At 45.9% G+C, this 22987-nt stretch overlaps 2 protein-coding genes across 2 annotated transcripts in view; one reads left to right on the top strand and one right to left on the bottom strand.

Annotated features, from left to right (window-relative positions):
• Positions 1–2424, top strand: part of SRR (serine racemase) — a 30601-nt gene extending 28177 nt beyond the window's left edge. Inside the window, exon 8 of the mRNA XM_073565703.1 lies at positions 1851–2424. Coding sequence (XP_073421804.1) covers positions 1851–2048 — 198 coding nt within the window. The 3' untranslated portion in view covers positions 2049–2424. The remainder of the gene's footprint in view (positions 1–1850) is intronic.
• On the bottom strand, positions 1696–15776 carry TSR1 (TSR1 ribosome maturation factor). Its single transcript, XM_073565702.1, has 15 exons — positions 15593–15776; positions 12255–12358; positions 11307–11520; positions 11092–11226; positions 10358–10782; positions 6864–7020; positions 5767–5933; positions 5270–5469; positions 5022–5184; positions 4623–4733; positions 4407–4539; positions 3908–4024; positions 3521–3661; positions 3344–3418; positions 1696–2345 (listed from the first exon to the last, which is right to left on the bottom strand). Exons 1-15 carry the CDS (start codon positions 15705–15707, stop codon positions 2167–2169), a joined length of 2436 nt encoding a protein of 811 aa, XP_073421803.1. The 5' UTR covers positions 15708–15776; the 3' UTR covers positions 1696–2166.
• Positions 15777–22987: the final 7211 nt, after the last annotated feature.

Here is a 22987-nt window from a genome sequence, read left to right on the forward strand (position 1 = left end):
GTCTCTCACCTTCAGCCGCTGACCTCTCATCAGCAGCCTCCTCTGACCTCGCAAAGCGTTTCAGCCGAGCGATCACCTCCATCTGTCTTTGATATGCCGCACTCGCCCTTGCCGCCATCTTGGGCCTGAGCGCTTCCCGACGCTGCCAGCTCCGTCTCCTGCGCGTCATCCTCGTGCAGGACTCCTCTCCACCAGACCGTCCTCCACTCACTGCTACTCCCCGGATCTCTGTACACTCCTTGGAGCGATTTCAGCGTTCGGCGGCGCCTAGGTATCCTTAGTAAGGGAGATTGTGGCAGGAGAGCTCCACTGCACGTCCTCTCACATCGTGCGCTAGGCCACGCCCCCGGTCTAATTACATTTAGCGATGCACCAGCGATCCGACCCGGTAAGGATCGCCGGTGCATCGCTAAATGATCGCTAGTGAGCTGTCACACAGGCAGACCTCACAGCGATGCAGCAGCAACGCAGCGCACGATACTCCCCTCTCACACACAGCGATCCTGATGTCCTCCCGTCCAAGCGTCGCTCGTCGGCGCCAGCAGGAAGCGGACGACGAGAAATGGAGCCGGACAGTCTCGCGCGATCAGCGATGGAGCCAGTCAGAGGTAAGTATCACACATAGCGATATCGCTGTGTAAAACCCCCTTAACACTCAGCTGTCATTATATTAAAAATTACCAGTAGGAATAACAAAAAAAAAAAAAAAATCTTAGGCTATGTGCCCACATTGCAGAAATGCTGCAGAGATGTCCGCAGCATTTCCACAAGTCCCTGACGCGGGTAAAATGCATGCGGAATTCGCATTCGTTTTGCAAGCGCTTTGAAAGGTGATTGATAGGTTGGTCACACTTGTCAAGCATAGTGCTTGACAAGTGTGACCAATTTTTTACTACTGATGCCACCTATGCAGCAGCAATAGTAAGAGAGAATGTAAAAAAATAGGGCTATACTCGTCCTTCTGTCGGCAAGCTCCGTTCCCAGGGATGCATTGCGAGAATCACCTCAGATGACGTAGCGGTCACACGACCGTGACGTCATCTGGGGTGACTCATGCAATGCTTCCCTGGGAGCGGAAGATGCTGGCAGCGTGGCGGACAGGCGGGAGAGCTCTGGGGGCCGTCAGAAGGTAAGTATATCCTGATTTTATTTTAATTCTATTTTTTTTACAGGATTATGGTACCCAGGGCATGGAGGAGAGTCTCCTCCCTACAGACCCTGGGTACCATCCGCACATGAAGCGCTCACTTTACGCATGGTTGGCATAGCCACATGCGTAAAGTGGGAGTTCAATGCAGTCCTATGGCGGTGGAATCGCTGCGATTCCGCATAAATAATGAACATGCTGCGGATTTTACCGCTATACGATTCCGCAGCAGTAAAAGCCCCAGCATGGGCACAACTGCGGAGTCCCATAGGATTGCATGGGATGCGTTTTGATAAGCGTTTTTGCGCAGCGGTAATGCTAACGAATGTGGGCACACAGCCTAAAATATACAGCTTGGGCTGGCAGCTCAAAGATTCATTTGCTTTGGGAGTCACCAAGGACATATGCCCACCTATCAGTCATTGAAAGCTTATTCTAAGGATGTGCCATCAAAATCCCAGAAACATTTTTTTAACGTTAGGCCTCATTTCTGGCTATGGCTCTATGATACAGCTTGCTGACATGTGAAGACCATTGACATCAAAACATTTCAATAAAACATCACATGATTTTTCTTTAATTTCTGGCACAGAGCAGATGATGACATTATTAATATTCACATTTACAGTGGAAAATTGGATGGGTTGCATTATCATTCTCTAGCAGAATCGTTAAAAAGCTGCAGTCTCTGTTCATTTCGCAGAATGCTACTCTGTTAATTTGGGAGAGGATGAAGCTTCTGATCGAGCCGACGGCCGGCCTGGGTCTGGCTGCCGTTCTCTCCAGCAGATTCCAGGAGAAGACAGGAGGTGCACAAAACATTGGTGTGGTGCTGTGCGGAGGCAACGTAGACCTCAGCAGCATTGACTGGATAAGAGAGTCTTCACCAAGCAGCAGCTGAAATTCAGCACTGGAGAATTTCTTTTAAAGGATGACACTAAAATTTCAATTCATACATACAAAATAAATAAGGCACCAATCAGAAGAACAGATCAGCTTGTAGGACATGGAATAAAGATTTATTCCATCTCCACTTCTGCAGGATCTATCTGAACCTCACTCTTCACCCATGTAACTGGTGGGGGCACATATGGGTCATAAGTCCATTTAGGGTAAACGCGCTTGTATAGGTTCATTAATACAGTGTCCTGGGACTTCAGCTGTCCATCAAAATGGCACTTCATGTGCCCATGAGTTCCTAAAATGTAGAAGATAATGTATTATGCAGAGTTGTAAACATTTTCTATTAATCTCTAAAAATAAAGTAAATAACTAAAGTTCTCACTAGGTCTAAATTTCATTTAAGGCTAGTTTCACACTAGCGTTTGGCTAAGCTGAGGAGGGCTCAGGACTTCCTCCATGAAGCTCCACCCACTGCCACACCTCCTCCGGTCTGCATACCGCCGCAGCTCGGCGAAACGCTAGTGTGAAACTAGCCTAAAGATAGAAACTGCCTATTGTACCATTCACAATTTACAGTTGTATTCTCACTATTTTTCTTCACGAGAGCCACCCTCCAGCTTCTCTGAGACTATTTTTACATGTGGCAGGTTTCAGAGCCTCTTTTACTTAAGTTAAAAAGACTGCATGGTGAAGATTGGCAATAACTTGTAAATCGCTGGGAGTCTGACCATTGGGACTCGGACCAATTAACAAAGAAAGGAAATTTTTATCCCCATTAAAAAGCTAAGTTTCTATCCTGAAGAGAAGCAGTCTGGTGCCTTAGATTCTTGGGATTTAAGGGGCAATTTTATCCCTGTTAAAATAAGAGCGGTAGTGAACATGTTCAACCACTGCTGTATTCATTCAATATGCTCGGCTTATGACAGTGACTCCACAAAGAATAAATCGAGCAGCAGTCAGGCAGATGCACTGCCCTTCTATTCTACCCGGGGTGAAAGCCCCCCATTCTGATGTTCAGTGTGGTTCCCAGCAGTCAGACCCTAACTGATCTCTAAGTTATCACCAATCCAGTGGATAGCAGAAGGCATCTTCACCTGGCAACCCCTTTAAAACCAAAAAGTTATACAATTTTTTTTTTAAACAAAAACATATGCTTTTATACTATTTGAACACCATGGACATCAAAAACTACATTTTTTTATGTATAGATATTTTATTAGCCCCAAGAGGTTTTTGACTGAGCAGGTAGGTCTCAGATGTTGTATGGTACAATTCTGCAAGTGAAATACTCACCTAGCGGTTCCTTGATGTGACCTCTACGACCCCACTTAGTGCGCAGCTCCACTGGTTTAAACCACAACACATCCTCTGCAAAGACAATGAAATGGATGAAAACTGTACTCAAAAGTAATTCATGATGAAGCCCCTTTAGTTTTAGCCTATTCCCATTATCCCCACCATGTTATATACCTCTGTTGAAGAACATGTAGCGCACCACAGCAGTTTTTTTCATTATTTTAAAAGGGTGACCACTCAGCACCACCCTCTTGATAATGATCCTGTCAGGGTCCACACTTAGGAGGGATCCAGTGGCAATCAGATCATGCATCCCTACAGAGATAGAAAAAGATCCAGATATTTCATGTAAAAAAAAACAAAAAAAAAACGTACAAGTGTTAGCTTTTGGGGTTTACATCCCTTACCGATCCACTAATAATTGTGTAGTGTCTTGTTCTCTTTTCAGCTCATTTTATAGTTATGTAGTCAACATCTTTATATTCGTGAAAACCCTAAACCACAACATCCGCAGAACAAGGTACGAAATATAAAAATGGCTGCACTGAATAATACACTTACCATTACTGCGCTCTTTAAACATTAATATGGAGGCTGTAGGGAAAGTAATGGGGGCATAAGCAGTGACCACAACAGCTGCATCAGAATGCAGAAACCGCTCGGATTTGTGTTTATCAGCTGGAAGAAAAAAGCAAAGAATGGTCACACAAGCCAATTTATAGAGACGCTATTAAAGGGGTAGGTCACTCCCAGTAGGTGATGGCATACCACAATAACACAGAGGGAATGACCTATAGAACACCCCCACCAATTCTAAGAATGGAAGAATGGCAGTGCTGCTCCATAGCAATGTCCCCTTCAATTTTTCTCAGTGTTCCAGGCCACTTGCTTCATTCTTAGGATCAGTCGGGAGTACCAGAAAACAGACCCCCACAAGTTCATTAAGTGAGGACATAGATGGGAGTAATTCTTTAGTCTGGTATGTGCATGTATTAGTCACAGTTGTGTGATATTCCAAGCATAATAGTATAGTCATTAAAAAATAGTTTTGTTTTTTTACCAGACGTGTGCTGAGAGTACAGTGGTGCTGCTCTGAAACGTCGAAATCCGCAGTGAAAAATAATTTCTTCCTTCGCCCGCACTGGTTCAGTGTTCCCAGCGTGTCTCCTCACCAACATATTCACAACAGACATCTACAAGTATAAGACAAACTGTAGAATTTGCTTTTTTAATTTCAATTGATTTTTCTTATTGTTATAGCAGAACCATTGCTTACCTTGTGTTCATGAGGAAGTAGTGAATAGAGAACAAGTGGCGCCCCCTGTTTAAAATGTTCCAACACAGAAACTGGTACTCCAGTGATGTGTACTGTGACATACCAGCCTACCTACAGGGCGAAAAGAAATAAAATGTACAGTATTTGTGCCCACAAGAGGAGTATGCAGAAACCATGACAAGTTCTGTTTGGTGGCACTCAGGCCATTAGAATGTTGTAAAGGGGCAATTGGGGGAGAAGTACTTTCTAAGGGGGCACTCGGAATTATAACCTTCAAAGAAAGAGCACACTTGAGCAGTTTATGGTCTCTTCACCCGTCACTTGTAACCCATCGCTCAGAGCAGAATGTGACTCTGCAAGTAAGAAAGGTTAGGACCTCTACTCTAATCCTTCACTTACCATGGCGCCATCGTTCTCCTCCTCCTGTAATTCTCTGAAGACACGTTTTCTGGTCCTAAAAAAGTCATGAAACTGGAAGATGCGGGCATAGTCTCTGGGTAGATTTTCCTTAGGATCCCATGGTGATGTGCGGAAACTTTTCAAACCACGATACTTCTGAAACCTGCAGATCAGAGATAGCAAAGAATTAAGACGCAAGTGGCATTGAGGGGACTGCTCAAAGTAATGATTTATAGCCCTCTTTGTACCGTATTCTGGCTAGCTGATCTCGTGGGGTGTCCACCTCATCTGGGAACATCTCATCCTCTCGTTGCAGTTTATATTTCTCCAACATTTGTTCTTCCTCAGTTTCATCCAGGTTTTCATCATATTTGTCATCTCGAGTGCTGTCTGGAATAGTGACCGTCTCACTGTCCTCCTCCAGCTCTCCAGCACTGCCTTCCTCTTCCTGACAATATAACACAATGGAGCATTATTGAAATAGAACAGATTATACGGTTTCATTGTTCCATATCCATAAGAGGACCCAACATCAAGTCTAAAATGAGCAGACACGTGCTGCCAAGGGGGGTCATTAAATGTGCATTATCCAAGCCACACAGGAGTACATTTAATCTCATAAGAGAATTTAAGATCTACTTAAAGGGCTTGGCCCACCATAACTTATCTACAGGACAGGAGATATATCCTAATAACAGGATGTTGATAACTCTAAGACAGCTTTTCGGACCACAATGATTATTACCTCTGAAACTGCTTCATCCATAGCATCTTCCTGATCATCATCATCCATGTCGTCATCATCTTCACTGTCTCCTTCTCCATCACTTCCCTCATCATCCAAGATCCACGCAGCCTGGTAAGTGGATGTACCCTTGGGAACCTTTTTTTGGACTTTGATTTTTAAGGACTCTAATCAGAAAAATTAGAAACAAAATTCAAATAATTTTGTTATCAGAAAGCAAGGGACTGATTCATCTGTCTGGCGGCCTAGCTCAAATCTATAATCTATGCCAAATACGAGTTGGCACTTAATGAATCTAATGAGTGGCAACACAAGCAACCCGGCTCACTATTTCTTAACAGAGAAGCATGACAGCCACGTCCTGCAGACATTCAGGAAATATAGTGCATATAATTCAGTAACTAGAGGGATTCCAAAAATGACAATTCACATAGTGACGATAAACTGTATTGTGTTAGCAGACAAAATTGCAAGTCATTTTGTTAAAAATTGATGTCTTACCACCAAAAATACCCTAACTGGCCATCTCTCTGTCTAACCTGCGGTCAGGTGTAATCAGTTCGCATGAGACAGGTTACAATAAGAGGAAACGTGTTTATTGCATCTCTGCTTCTGCTCTGTCAACCACACTACATACAGATATAACAAAGATGGGGCTTCCGTACAGGGCTGACAAGCCATTTAACAATGGCGGGAACAATCCTTGCTGGATTGTGAGAGGAAAAGAGGCTTCACTACTAAAAATGAACAATCCAATTCACACTGCCCTGGTTTTGCATCCAGTTTGATCCTCTGTGGAAGTCCGTTTTCAGTTCTGTGACCGGCACTCACAGACTCTGGTGCTTACTAGACCCCACAACATCACCTGACTACTACTGACTGGGCCCCACATAACATCACATAGCCTAGAAAGCGCTAGAGGTGGCCATATGGTGAAGTGAGGACCAGCTGCAACACGACTGGACGCCGGACCAGGATAGAAACAAATCAAATTGCTCATCTCTATCTAGCACCTATAGTTCTGGCAGAATACCAGAGTGGATAGAATGAGACACAGGACAGACTTTGACAAGGATGACACGTTACAGACCATTTACCCTCTGCTTCCTTCATTTCTTCCTCAGTAGGCCAGGTCTGCTCGCCCTCCATGGGATCAGGAACTACCTCAGACTGCAGGGACTCTTGTACTGATGGATCAGCCTTCATCAGGACCTTCACATCCTCATCCATCTCTGCACAGTTACTAGGGTCATCCTGTTAGAGCACAAATAGCTCAGATCATTTCCTGCGTGGATTTATCATGTTCTTTAACACAGTTAACATTCAAAACCATTTCTCTTTTACATCCAAAATGCTACTGAAGAAAAGCGATGCCCTGCTTTCTAGCGTAGTCGTTAGACTAAGCTGATATTTTGGGTTGGTTTTTTTTTGTTGTTTTTTTTTTAAGAAAACGCCTTTTAAAAAAATATTCTGAAAAACAAAGTTTGCTAGAGTACAAAAGAATTTGTTGACAGGCGAATTTGGCATCAGTGGCACGGTTCAGGGCCGTCGTTCACACTGGTGTAAAACATTTCATGGGTACTCAGTGTAGTACTGTTAGGCCGGGTCATCAGAGGTCATTCGCGCAATGCATCTCTTGGAATGGAAGTTGCCGGCAGCGCCATGAGGATTCCAGGGGCCGACGGAGGGTATGTATATCTCTATTTTTTTATTATTTTTAACAGGAATATGGTACCCAGGGCATGGACGAGAGTCTCCTTTCCTCCAGACCCTGGGTACCATCCGCACATGAAGCGCTCACTTTATGCATGGTGGGCATATATCCACATGCGTAAAGTGAGTGTTTCAATGCAATCCTATGGCGGCGGAATTGCCGCAATTCTGCAGAAATAATGGACATGCTGCGGATTTTACCGCTATGTGATTCTGCAGCAGAAAAATCCGCAGCATGGGCACAGCAACTGCGGAATTCCATAGGATTGCATGGGGATGCGTTATTAGCATTTTAGGCATTTCCACTGCTTCGGAAACGCATAAAAAAAGCAATGTGGGCACACAGCCTTAGAATATCCCAGCATGCACTTAAGATTCTCAAACGTAGTGTCATCAGAACAGAAATAGATACCCATTTCTAGTGACAAGCGAGCATGCTCGGATAAGGTGTTATCCGGGCACGCTTGTGTGCTAATAGAGTACCTTCGGCATGCTCAAATACTATGTTCGATTCGCCATGGCTGCACGTCTCGTGACTGTTCGATAGCCAGAACATATGCAGGGATTGCTTGATTGTTAGAGACATGCAGCCACGGTGACTAAGGGTGTGTTCCCATGGTCAGTAAACGCTGCGAGTTGGACGCTGTGTACATCAGTAGCGTCACACCCGCAAAGTCCAGATGCTACAGCATGATGGATAGGATTTCATGAAATCCCATCTCCACTATGTATCCTGAGACGCCTCCGACTTCCCTGCGGAGACACACATGCGGCGCGTCTTTACAGACCACAGCATGTCAATTTATATAGCGGAGACATTCTGTTTCTGCTGCGTAAATTACCCATTCACTATCATTAAACGTGGTAAAACCGCATTATCTTTCTAGTCACATGAGTAGTAAGTGCAGGAACACACCTTACTACGCATGTCTACCAATTTAAAGAAAGGTGTACCTTGTTTCAGACAGCAGTACAGCTACACTGCAGTTCTTGCGATGAGCTGATCGCGAGAACTGCTGTGCACGGGGTTATCGCCGGTCACTTTCCAAGTTCTCACAATCAGCTGACCGCGAGAACTAAAGTGCACATGACCAACGGGAACCGTGTTATCTCCTCCGGTCCGGTGATCATCCTCAAGCTCCGCTCTGTCTGGATGTCAGGCTGACTGGTGGCACCATTCAACCAAAGGCATCAAGATGTAGCAGAGCTGGACTCATCGAGGGACAGTATGTATGTCTTCTCGACGGACAGGTATGGTATATTGTTGCTTTTTTATTTTACTTTTCTTCCAGGAGAACAAGGGCATCGGTGGAATAGGCGATGCAGTAAGTGTGGTTTAAGATCTATTAAAGGAGTCTGTGTCATTTTTATTAAAGGACTTTATTCTGGCTGTGTCTTTATTTAGCATTAACTGTAGGATTAGTAATGGATTGGTGTCTTATAGACGCTGCTCCATTACTAAGCCGTGGGGCTTGATGTCACCCGACAATACAAAGGTGACATCAACCCCACAAATAAGAACCCCACTTGCCACCGCTACAGGGCAAGTGGGAAGAGCCGGCTAAAGTTCCACAATTGGTATATCTCTGGATGTGCCAATTGTGGGGTGGCTGTGGGCTGCTATTTTTAGGCCGGTGAGGGCCAAAATCCATGGGCCTCGCCAATCTGAGAATACCAGGCTGCAGCTGTTTTTTCCTTGGCTGGTTAACAAAAAATAGGGGGACCCCATGCTATTTTTTCTTGGAGGGGATCTCACTATTTTTCCTAACCATCCAAAGTAAGCAGACTGCTGCGGCCTGGTGTTATCAGGCTTGTAAGGTTCATGGATATTGGATCTTTACCAGCCTGAGAATACCAGCCCGCAGCTGTCTGCTTTATTCTTGGCTGGTTAACAAATATAGGGGGACACCACGCTATTTTTTTTTTGGAGGGGATCCCACTATTTTTGCTAACCATCCAAGGTAAGCAGACTGCCGCGGCCTGGTATTATCAGACTGGTAAGGTTCATGGATATTGGATCCTTTCCAGCCTGAAATACCAGTCCCAGTAGTCTGCCTTACTCTGGCTAGTTAAATATAGGGGGACCCCACACTTTTTTTTCTTTCATTATTATTTATTAAAAAGGAGGGGGACCTCTCTGTGCTTTTCTCCACTTCCTGTGTCGTGTACTTCTGGCTGTGTCACAAGATTCACCATTTAAACTAGTACACGTGTAGTAAGCTGCGCTCCCGCACTTAATACACGTGACTAGGAAGATAATGTGGTCTTACCGCATCTAATGAAAGTGTATGGGTAATTTACACAGGAGACTGAGCATCTCTGCTACATAAGTTGACATGCTGCGGTCTGGAAAGACATGCCGCATGTCCGTCTCTGCAGGGGATCCGCAGGTATCGGTGCTCGCATAGTGGGCATGGGATTTCTTGAAATCCCATCCACTATGCTTAAACAGCTGGACGCTGCAGGTTGGACATTGCGGATGTATGCAGCATCCAACCCACAGCATTTACTGTCTGTGGAAACATACACCAATATATCTGCAAACAGGAAATCACATTTTCCTTCCCAGAAGCCAACTTTCAATTAGCTTTATTTCAAGTGACAAAAATGCATCAAAAACACAGGTGACCTGCCAGTGACCTCAGATGCAGATTTGGTGCAGATTTCACCTGCGTCAAATCCTGAGCCAATCCTGATTGTGTGCACATACCCTTACATAGTAATCGAGCACGTTGAAGATACTCTAATGCACGAGCGTGCTTGGATAACACCTTATAAATGGACATTTAGGGTGAAAATCAGTATTAGTTTCCGTTTCTCTCCATTGATCGTGCTTCTCAACAGAAAACAAATATATACAATTACAAAACAGACATACCGCCATTTCCACATCCTGCCCTTTTTTGGATTTGTGGACCCGTGGGTTCAGTGGGTAAGGGTCAGGAGATGCATCAATCTGAGACATCTGAAAGTCTCCATGACCAACAATATGAATCAGTCTGTTAACATTGAGTTCCTGTCCCCGGACATAGCCAGACACTTTCAATGTGCCCACCAGACCGCTCTCATCAGATGGCTGAAAATCGGCTCTGTGTGCCAGCATATAACAACGCCGGCCCCTGAACGCCAAGTGCCTTTGTTTCTGGGTGGACATCTGCCTTAGGAGCAAGGCGGCTTCTTGGTCTGAATCCAGGTTCAACAGTTTGGCATCAGGGAATCTCTTCTCAATCATTTTACTCAGATTTTTCTTGGCATCGTTCCGTTTCTTTATTGGGATCTCATTCATTCCTTGCACAGCAAGCACTAGAACAGAAAGAATAAGCCATGATGCCGATTATATTGTGTAAAGGAAACACCAGTGAGGCAGCGTGCTGCGTCTGCTCAGCAATATTCACAGCCATTACAGAAATTAATGGAGAGCTCCACGCCATTATATGCACGCTCCATATTACTGATGTAACACCCACGCACAATCAGTTGTGTTGGACTGGGCTACAGTACGGGGGCAATAGTTTATTCAAGGGAAGCCCACTGTTATGGTGATAGTTTATCTTCAGACATTTAGGAATATGACATGTTCAGACAGTGTATACACAGCATGGAATCTCTTACCAAAACTAGGCAGGCCCTGAGCAAACAGGCAGGAGAGGCAGTAATCTCCATAACTGTCCCATCCCTCCTGGGGGTCCAGGACAAACAGAAGGGTATCCGCCACTTTGGCCAGATCCAGCAAAGAAAGCAGATCATCTGTATAACAAGGAGAGAAGCGCACGGTGTAATAGCGGAATGGTTTGCAGTTAGTGATCAACGTTGGGGTTTGTCCTTACCCCTGTTCGCTTTAACAAACCGCCATCGCTGCTTCAGCTTCGGACACAAGAGAGCAAACCTGCCAGTAGAGCCCTCCTCATGAAGTACATCCCCCACATTGCCCTGCACCAGATTCACGAGGCCATCTGTAACCACATTGGCATGGAGGGGAACCACAGCAACAAGGTGTGGGGGGCCATCTTTGCTACCCAAGTTGCGCTTCTCTGTGAGCACCTGTACAGATAAATATATCATACAGATGATTAGAAGTCATGATATTCAGGAAATTATCACCAGTAAACATTCTAATTTTTCATTTTCGGCATTTTGTGCATTCAGTGTACTGCACTACATGTGCACACCATCAATGCGGCTATTTGGCCTTGCTATAGAAATATATAAAGGTGTCATGGAAGCAATCAGAGCCCAGTACAGATCTGTGACTCCAAGTGCTGCCGTAAAATTCTGAATTGGGTGCTTTATGCACTGAGCCGCACTGCCGTATTCCTCTATACACCACATCTGATGGCGGCCATACAATACTAAATTGGGTGCTTTATATACCGAGCCGCCCTCTCTGATGTCTCTACACGTCATCTGATGGTTGCCATAGAATACTCCTCCATTGGGTGCTTTATGCACCGAGCCACACTCTCAATGTTTGTCGACACAGCATCTGATGGCCGCCGAACAATGCTCCATTGTTTGCTTTATGCACCGAGTCACACTCCCTAATGTCTCTACACACCACATCTGATGGCGGCCGTACAATGGTTCCATTGGGAGCTTTATGCACTGAGCCACACTCTCCGATATCTCTATACACACACTGCATCTGATGGCGGCATACTGAGAAATTGAAGAAACTCTGTACTTTTCTGGCTGTCCAATTACAGGTCCATTACAGTGAGCCACAATACAGCCATGTACATGTGGTCTAGAACAGGTAATAAACCTGATGGACTCACAGCATCTTTCCGGTTTCTGCGGATCTGGTTGGCTTTATGTCTCCTGTCCAGCTTGCTTAAATGTTTCTTTATTTTTTTGCTCAGAACTTTGACAGGTACTCGCCCTAAATGAAAAAAAAAAAAAAGTTTTTTAGTTGACATCAGTCACTATATACAATGCTGAAGAAAGGAAATCCTGCTGCATGATGTAAATTGGGACTTAGCAGTAGAACGTGATCAGACACGGCCCATAATGTCAGATGCCAAAGAACAAAAAAACCAATGGCATAGGACTGCCCCTAACACTCCACAGAAGTGAATGGAGACCAACGCTGGCAAGTGGCAGCAAAGGACCATATTCATACAGGTTATTCCATAAACCAAGTATTTGGGTAATGTGTGCTCAAGCCGCATTCTATGGAGACAGACAAGGGAAAAAATGATTTTGACATTCGTGCAATATTTTTTTTAAATTCAAGATAACGGCTAGGTTTTATGCGGCGGTCGTTGTTGCTTTGTTACAGTATGTAAGATCAGACCTCGGCACCAGTCTATACAGGATCTAAATGTTGCACAAGTTTCATAGGAGATTGGTAGAAGCATCACTAGCACAATGAGATAAAGTCAACCCACGATACAAGCCTAAAGGCCTGCATACACACTGGAGGAAAGGCGGCTTAACTACCCAATAGCAGCCTACCATCTAATCCATATGGGGTCTCCAACTGTCCCCCAAAAAATGATGTTGAGGGACATAAGAACTGGGCATTTGGAATTCAATCACTCGATCTTTTTGTACAGTGGGGAGATAAGGCACGACAAGATGACTCTCACATCAGCTTTCATAGAAAACAGGAATGCTGGGTCAAGTAAATGTAGGAGTTTGGTGAGAAAGCTGGCCTCAAATGTGTAGCACCAGCTTAAAGGGGTTGTCTATGTGACTGCAGACTTGTGAATCCTCACATCGTACGTTGTGAGGGTACTCTGGTGCAAGTATGTGATTTGTATAGTTCTGGCTACATTCCAACTAGGCGCTTTGGGCATCTCTCATGTCTAGTCAGCACATGACTGCATTTATGCAAATCGCATACTTGCGCCCACGGAGCCTGGGAGACAGCATCAGAGAATTCACAAGTCTGCAGTCACAGAGTGACTACAGACTTGGAGGTTAAGACCAGACAAACCCTCTCATAGGAATCCATGTAAACTCCCTTTAATACATTTGTATTATAAGTCAGTGCCTACGTTTTATAGAAATCCATGAGCAAATTGTAATGCAAATAAGCTACCAGCATAGGAGTCTTGGTCTGTCCTTAGAGCTCTCCCTCTTTCCCCAATCCCCCGCTACCTCCCTCCTATCAGTGACTGACTAATCACTTATCTATGACCGGCTTGCACAACCGCCGTCATTCCTGTAGGTGGCACACGCAACATAAGGTCCTGATGGTGTTTGAGTGATGTCTGTTGATCTACGCATGTGCCACCCTTAGGGCATGACTGTGCCTGTGCGAGATCTTTGCCAGGGAAAGTCACAGAGAAGAGGGATCTGTCAGTCACTGATAGGAAGTATCGTCGGGTGGGAAAGCTACAAGTGCACGGCTAAGGTCTCGGCACCGGTGGCTAATTTGTATGAGAATTCACCAATGGATTTCTATAAAACAGAGGCACTGACCTGTAAAACAAAAGTATGGACATCATTAACATTACAGGGACCTTACATATACGGCATACTCCGGGGCCCAAAAACGTGCTGACAGGTTCCCTTTAAGGCTCAGATCTCATGGGTTGCAGGATTGCTAGAATATTACAGCTACACAATATGGCAATCCTGCAGAGTCTGACAGTGGTAGGACACTAAGAGGGGCTGTTCAGGGGGGAGACATGCCATTACACGAGGGGCTGTAGGGCGGAGGCATCCCATTACGCGAGGGGCTGTAGGGCGGAGGCATCCCACTATGCGAGGGGCTGTAGGGCGGAAGCATCCCACTATGCGAGGGGCTGTAGGGCGGAGGCATCCCACTATGCGAGGGGCTGTAGGGCGGAGGCATCCCACTATGCGAGGGGCTGTAGGGCGGAGGCATCCCACTATGCGAGGGGCTGTAGGGGGGGACCCATCCCATTATGCGAGGGGCTGTAGGGGGCGCCATCCCATTATGCGAGGGGCTGTAGGGGGGGAGCCATCCCATTATGTGAGGGGCTGTAGGGGGGGAGCCATCCCATTATGTGAGGGGCTGTAGGGGGGGAGCCATCCCATTATGTGAGGGGCTGTAGGGGGGGGAGCCATCCCATTATGTGAGGGGCTGTAGGGGGGGGAGCCATCCCATTATGTGAGGGGCTGTAGGGGGGGGGAGCCATCCCATTATGTGAGGGGCTGTAGTGGGGGGAGCCATCCCATTATGTGAGGGGCTGTAGGGGGGGGAGCCATCCCATTATGTGAGGGGCTGTAGGGGGGGGAGCCATCCCATTATGTGAGGGGCTGTAGGGGGGGGAGCCATCCCATTATGTGAGGGGCTGTAGGGGGGGGAGCCATCCCATTATGTGAGGGGCTGTAGGGGGGGGAGCCATCCCATTATGTGAGGGGCTGTAGGGGGGGGAGCCATCCCATTATGTGAGGGGCTGTAGGGGGGGGAGCCATCCCATTATGTGAGGGGCTGTAGGGGGGGGAGCCATCCCATTATGTGAGGGGCTGTAGGGGGGGGAGCCATCCCATTATGTGAGGGGCTGTAGGGGGGGGAGCCATCCCATTATGTGGGGGGCTGTAGGGGGGGGAGCCATCCCATTATGTGAGGGGCTGTAGGGGGAGCCATCCCATTATGTGAGGGGCTGTAGGGGGGGGAGCCATCCCATTATGTGGGGGGCTGTAGGGGGAGCCATCCCATTATGTGAGGGGCTGTAGGGGGGGGGAGCCATCCCATTATGTGAGGGGCTGTAGGGGGGGGAGGCATCCCATTATGTGAGGGGCTGTAGGGGGGGGAGCCATCCCATTATGTGGGGGGCTGTAGGGGGAGCCATCCCATTATGTGAGGGGCTGGAGGGGGGAGGCATCCCATTATGTGAGGGGCTGGAGGGGGGAGGCATCCCATTATGTGAGGGGCTCTTCTCTGGGCAGCGCCGCCCTGCGCTGATATTATGCACATTAGTGATGGTAGTGATACACAGGCCCTGGAGTAAGTACCAGTAACATATTATTAGCTGACTGCACAGTTATCTATCATGATTTTATTTTCATTCTAGGGGAGCTCTATAAATGTGGCCAGCCGCGGGTGACAGGCGCTGTGCAGCACAGGCAGCGCATGGGGCAGTGACTACACGTGGAGAGCACATGGAGGCGCCGGGCCGCGGCCGCACCGCACTCTCACCTTTGTTCTCACGGTCCTGTTCTCCTTTCCCTCGGTGCCGACCAGTCTTGTGCGACTTATTCTGCTGCTTAAAAGCTCCGGGCCGGTGTGCAGCCTGCTGCTCGCCCGCCGCCATGATGCTTCCCGCAGCTCTCAGCCTTGCCCTCCGCTACACCCCTGCACTGGAGAACCGCCCAACTCAGGGCGGAAGGTGGCCGGCTCTCGTGCACGCATGCGCCGCGGCTTATCTGCGGCCGTTTCCTGTCCTTAGCTCTGTCAGATACATGAGTGAAGTGATTTCGCTCCCAGTTTTGTGTGAAGCAACTGATATCACGGATAAGGCCTCTTTCACACTTCAGTTTTTTACAATCAGTCACAATCCGCCAGGTTTTGAAAAAAACGGATCCTCAATTTTCTTTTGAGGATCCGTTTTTTTTCTCCATTGACTTGCATTATTGGCGGATTGTGACGGATTGCCGTCCATTGCATCCGGGTTTTTTTGAGGATCCGCCAAAAGTTGCTGTCCATCCTCCAGACACTCACCCAAAATTCTTTCTGGTTGCCGGACCAAAAAAACTCTCTCTCGGCTGCAATTCCTTTAAAATTCTTCATTTTGCAGATCCGTCAAAAAAACGGACGGGTGGCATCCGTTGTCATCAGTTCTAAAACAGATCCAGCATCCGTCCTTTTGGCGGATTTTGACTGATGCAAAAAACTGAAGTGTGAATGAGGCCTTAGCATATTCCCATGTCACCACTGATGCACTGAGAGTAAAGCCCCCTTCTCACATAGCGAGATCGCTAAAGCGTCACCGATTTTGTGACGCAGCAGCGATATTGCTAGCGATCTCGCTACATGTGATACTTACCTCCGACCGGCTCCCCCGCTGGATATCGCTGATCGTGCGAGAACAGGATGGTGCATTTCTCATCGTCGGCTTTCTGCTGGTGCCGACGAGCGACTCCATGGACGCGGGCAGAAAACGTCACCATCGCTGCGTGTGACAGGTAAGTGCCGACCGCCGAGCATCGCTGCTATGTCGCTGGTGAGATCTGCCTGTGTGACAGCTCACTAGTGACCATTTAACGATGCACCAGCGATCCTGACCTGGTCGTATCGCTGGTGCATCACTAAATGTAACGGGACCTTAATACAAGAAATCCCAATGTGCTATTAGTCCACATTGGATAAAACAAAAGCCAGCGGCCATGTGGAAGACAAAGAATGTCAGGCAGTTCTCTGACACACATCTGGATCAGCCAGGAAATAACCAAAAGAAAAAAAAATGAAAATATACAACTTTACCAATAGCATAGGGGCCATAGATTGCGTTTTGCCCCTTCCCATAAAACATGGTTATTATTATTATTTATATAGCACCATTGATTCCATGGTGCTGTACATGAGTCACCAATTATAAAAGCCACCCCACTATAGTGAACCCCAGCAGAAGTCTGGCAGCAGAGTTAAATGAATTCTACTGCAGATTTGAGGCAAGCTCTACACACAGTGGCTATTCATCTCTAAGCTCCTCAGTCTGTTCATATAAAGATCATTCATTGTGCAACACCCAAGTAGTGATCTCCGAGGCAGAGGTGATACGCATCCTGAAGGGACTTAAGGTCAAAAAGGCACCTGGCCCTGATGGTGTATCTCCAATGTGTCTGAAAGTATGTGCTACCCAGCTTGCCCCTATACTGACAAATATATACAATGTGTCACTGAAAGAGTGCGTTGTACTTCAGTGTTGGAAAAATTCCACAATTATCCCTGTCCCCAAGAAAGTGGGATCCTCTGAGTTGAACGACTATAGACCAGTAGCACTCACATCTGTAGCTATGAAAGTCTTCGAAAGAATTATGATGTCCCACCTGATAAAATTCACGCAGAAGCTATGGGACCCGCTTCAGTTTGCCTATAAGGAGAATCGTTCGGCAAACGACACTGTCAATCTGGCACTGAAGTACATTTTGGATCATACAGATGAACTGCACTCATATGTCCGGATTCTTTTCATGGACTTTAGCTCAGCGTTCAATACCATTGATCCGAATTTACTTCAGAAGAAAATGGTAGCTCTTGGAGTCCCTCTCAACTTATGCTTGTGGATTTATAACTTCCTGACAGCCAGGATACAGAGTGTAAAAGTTGGACCATTCACTTCGGACACCTTGGTCACAAACATCGGGGCACCTCAGGGGTGTGTTTTGTCCCCGTTACTGTTTTCTCTCTATACGAATGATTGCATCTCTTCAGCAGACTCAGTAAAAATCTTGAAATTTGCCGATGATATGACACTGATTGGTCTCATCAGGGGAAATGCTGAAGACTTGTATCGGAGTGAGGTGGAAAGAATATGTGACTGGTGTAAAGCCAATAATCTTGTACTCAACACTAAAAAAACTGCTGAGATGGTTGTGGATTTTAGGAAAGATCAACATGAGATACTTCCAATCTACATCCATGACGAAGTGGTTCTTAGGGTCACAGAGACCAAATTCCTTGGTGTTATCATCTCTCATGATCTTAAATGGGGGAAAAACGTGGATGCTGTTATAAGAAAAGCACAACAGAGGATGTTCTTCCTGCGTCAGCTGAAAAGATATGGTTTGTCTAAGAATCTGCTGATCTTATTCTTTAATGCTGTCATCAGAGCTGTGATTTGTTCCTCTCTGATAGTCTGGTATGGGGGAGCCACTGCGCATGACAAACTCTGCTTACAAAGGACCTTCAGAACAGCAGAGAGAATTATAGGTTCCCCCCTGCCTAAAATCCAGGATCTTTATGATAAGAGTATTCGATCCCACGCATTGAAAATTTCATCCGATCCCTCTCACCCGGGACACTCCTCATTCCAACTACTCCCTTCAGGACGTCGCTTCAGAGTCCCCAAATGCAGCACCAACCGCCATATGAACAGCTTCTATCCACTCTCTGTTCAACAATTAAATCGTCATGTGTAGACTATATACTGTATCTGTCTTGTTAGATGTTACTTGTTGTATCTGTTGTTATATATTATGTTGCCTCTTTGCCACAAAGAATTCCTTGTATATATGTAATATGTACTTGGCGATAATAAATTTGATTGATTGATGAGGAGGTTACATACAAAATACAGATATCATTACAGTAAACAAACTTACAATCAGGATGTGTGCACACGCTGCGGGTCCGCAGCAGTTTTTGCTGCGGTGTACAGTACCATTATTCCCTATGGGAATAAAAAAACCGCAGTGCAGATTTTTCCGCACGGTTTTCCTGCGGCTTGGAAACCGCAGAAAGAATTGACATGTCAATTGTTTCTGCGGAATCCGCTGCGGTTTACCATCTCCATTGTGGAGATGAAAAGCCGCAGCGCAATCCGCAGGTAAAACTGCATGTCTTTTGACCTGTGGATTTTACAAAATCCGCGCCGCCAAATCTGCACCCCATTCCGCAGCGTGTGCACGTAGCCTCAATGACTGATACAGAGGGGAGAGGACCCTGCCCTCTCGGGCTTACATGCTACAGGATGGTGGGGAAGGAAACAGTAGGTTGGGGGGTTGCAGCAGCTCCCGTGATGGTGAGAAGGTAGCGGGATCATTGCAGGCTGTAGGCTTTCCTGAAGAGGTGGGTTGTCAGTGTCAGAGACACCGCACTGAACTTGCTCACTGAACCAGTGCACGTGCCCCGAGTAAGCGAAAGCGTGCTCAAAGCTACCTGTGGAGCGGGCAGCAACCGAATAGATGCGTACTTCAGAGCTGCAGGGCCTGAAGCACGTGACTGCTAGAGGCGTGGCTTAAACTCCACAGAGCTAGGAGCTGCAAGATAACTCCTAGCAGGGTAACTGTGAGACAAAGTTACCAAGGGGCATAGACAGAGAGAATAGTCAGGACGTAGCCAATGAGTCATACACAGATAGCTGCAAGGTACAAGAGGGGCGAGCAGAGAGTAATCAGGTCACAGGCAATGGGTCATACACAGATAATAACGCAGTACAAAATCAACAGGCAAACTCACAACGGGAAACAGAATCAGGTCAGAACCATATAAACAAGCTATAGCAATATACAGGCACACGGGGGTCAGCACACTAGACCAAAGGCAAAAGTATAACTGGCAGGGATTGAAGCTACCCAGAGGTTTATGAAGCTCTCCCAGAACCAGAAAGAGGCCACAATCATTAACCCCAAGTGTGCAGGTCAAAACCTGCACAGAGCTCCAGACATTAACCCCCGGTGTGCAGCTCAAAACCCTGCATTGGGATCATGACAGTCAGGTTCCGTCTGAAGGATCCGATTGTGGTTGCTAGCCGGACATGTTGGGGCAAAGAATTCCAGAGGATGGGGGCTATTTGGGAGAAGTCTTGGAGGTGGTTGGGTGAGGAGCGAATAAGTGTGGAGGAGAGAAGGAGGTCTTGGGATGAACGTAGATTACGTGAGGAAAGGTATCGGAAGGTTAGTTCAGAGATATATGGAGGAGACAGGTTATAGATGGCCTTGTAAGTCAGTATTAGTAATTTGAATTGGATACGCTGAGGGAATGGGAGCCAGTGAAGAGATTTGCGGAGGAGCGAGATGAATTAGTCGGGTGGCAGAGTTAAGAATGGCCTGGAAAGGTGCGAGGGTGTTAGCAGGGAGGCCACAGAAAAGGATGTTGCAGTAGTCGAGGCGGGAGATGAGGGCATGCACAAGCATTTTAGTAGAATGAGGGTTGAGGAAGGGACGGATTCTGGAAATATTTTTGAGCTGGAGGCGACAGGAGGTGGAGAGAGCGGTTCAGAAGGAGTCTACTTCAGACCCGAATGAAACCATTCTAATGGGCTCAGTTTCCTCTTTTTGACGGGACAGGAAAAAAGCGCAACCTGTGAGACGATACCAGGTCTGAGGGCTACCTGCAAAAACACAGAGCTCGTACATGAAAAACTGGGGTCTGACTGAGCCGTAAACCCCGAGATATGGAGAAGACCCCACACTCATTACTCCCCCGAGCTCTGTGATCATTGCTGCCTCAGAATAGCTCCATTTAGTCATATCACATACCTGCACCCTGCCAGCAAGGTGCACAGTGCGGCACTGTACTGATGTATGTCCCTCCTCAGGTCGCACCTGCGGCAGCCTAGTAGTACATCACACCCCAAAATGAATTAAGATCCATAATGAAGCCCCAGAGCATTATACAGCCCCTACCCTTCGAGACAAGGCCACATTTTTTTAAATCTGACCAGTGTCACTTTATGTGGTAATAAATCTGGAACGCTTCAACGGATCCCACCGATTCTGAGATTGTTTTATTGTGACATATTGTACTTCAGGATAGTGGTAAAAATTTGTACGATATGACTTGCGATTATTTGTGAAAAATTCAGAACTTTGGCAAACATTTAGAAAATTTTGCAATTTTCAAAATTCTTATGCCCTTAAACTAGAGTTGTTACACAAAATAGCAATAAATAACATTTCCCATATGTCTACTTTAAACCTACATCATTTTTGAAACGTATTTTTTTGTGCGTGTTATGAAGTTAGAAGGGTTAAAATTTGACCAGCAATTTCTCATTTTTCCAAGAAAATCTACAAAACCATTTTTTTTTTTTTTTTTTTTTTAGGGATCACATTTGAAGTGACTTTGTGGGGCCTATATGACAGAAAACACCCAAAAGTGACACCATTCTAAAAACTGAACCTCTCAGAGTCCTTAAAAACCACATTCAACAAGTTTATTAATCCTTCAGGTGCTTCACAGGAACCAAAGAAATGTGGAAGGAAAAAAACATTTTACTTTTTTAACAAAAATTTTAGCCCCAACTTTTTTTTATATTTAGAAGAGTTACAAGAAAAAAAATGGACCTTAAAATTTGTTGTGCACTTTCGGTTTGTGCAGCTGGAAGAGCATGGAAGGGAGGGAGCACCGTTTGACTTTTTGAACACAAAAATAGTTGGAATCGAGAGCGGACGCCATGTCGCGTTGGGAGAGCCCCTGATGTGCCTAAATAGTGGAAACCCGGCATAAGTGACCCCATTTTGAAGCCTAGAATCCTGAAAGAATGGCTGTAGATGTATGGTTAGAACCTTGAACCCCCAGGTGCTTCACAGAAGTTTATAAAGTAGAGCTGTGAAAATACAAAATCACATCTTTCCCACAAAAAATTTACTTTTAGCCCCAAATTTTTTATTTTCACAAGGGCAACAGGAGATAGTGGACCCCAAAATATGTTGTGCAATTTCTCCTGAATATGCCGATACCTCATATGGGGGAAAAAGCATTGTTTGGGTGCACGGCCTGGCTCGGAAGAGAAGGAGAAGCATTTGACTTTTGGAATGCAAAAAAGTCTGGAATCAAGAGCGGATGACATGTCGCGGTTTGGAGAGCCCCTAAAGCAATTTCTTGAGTACGCTGATACCCCATATCTGGGAGAAAACCATTGTTTGGGTGCATTGCAGGGCTCAGAAAAGGAGTGACGTTTTGGAATGCAGGCTTTTTTGATGGAATGGTCTGCGGGCTTCATGTCGCGTTTGGAAGTCGCGTTTGGAAGTCCCTGATGTGACTAAACAGTGGAAATGCCCAAAACGTGACCCCATTTTGGAAACTACACCCCTCAAGGATTTTATCCAAGGGTATAGTGAGCATTATGAATCTACAAGTATGACTCAGTTTAATAACAATAGGTCATCACAGAGAAAATTTTCATTTTTTTCATGGAAATGTTTTAGCCCAAAATTTCTAATTTCCACAATGGATAATAGGTGAAAACGGACCCCATAATTTGTTAGGGAGAAATTGCATAACGCAATTATACCCCCCATATGTAGTAAAAAATTTCTGTCTGGGCACATGGCAGGGCTAGGAAAGAGCACTATTTTTCTGAAATTGTGAATGCCATGTCGCATTTGGAGAGCCCCTGACATGCAAAAACAGCAGAAACCCCCCACAAGTGACCCCATTTTAGAAAATAGACCCCTCAAGGAATTAATCTAGGGGTGTACAGAACATTTTAATCTATAGATGATTCTCAAAACCTTATAACAATTAGATGTGAGGGAAAAAAAAATATTTTTCCACTAAAATACAGTTTTAGCACCAAATTTGGGAGAAATTGAAGCCCACAATTGGTTATGCAATTTCTCCTGAATGTGGCAGTACCCCATATCTGGTTGAACACTGCTCTTTGAGCACATGACAGGGATCGGATGGGAAGGAGCACTACTTGGCTTTTAGAATGCAGATTTTGTTTGAATAGATTGTGGGCACAGAAGATTGTGGGTAGCAGAAACCCTGAGGTGCCAGAACAGCAGAAATCCCCCCAGGTGACCCCATATTGGAAACTTCACCGCCTAAAGAATACATCTAGGGGTGCAGTGAGTATTTTGAACTCATAGATGCCTCACAAAATGTTACAACATTGAGATGCAGAAATATAACATTTTAGTTGGA

Source organism: Dendrobates tinctorius, unplaced genomic scaffold (assembly GCF_039654945.1).
Source record: "Dendrobates tinctorius isolate UK_male_01 unplaced genomic scaffold, ASM3965494v1 ptg000016l, whole genome shotgun sequence".
NCBI lineage: Eukaryota > Metazoa > Chordata > Amphibia > Anura > Dendrobatidae > Dendrobates > Dendrobates tinctorius.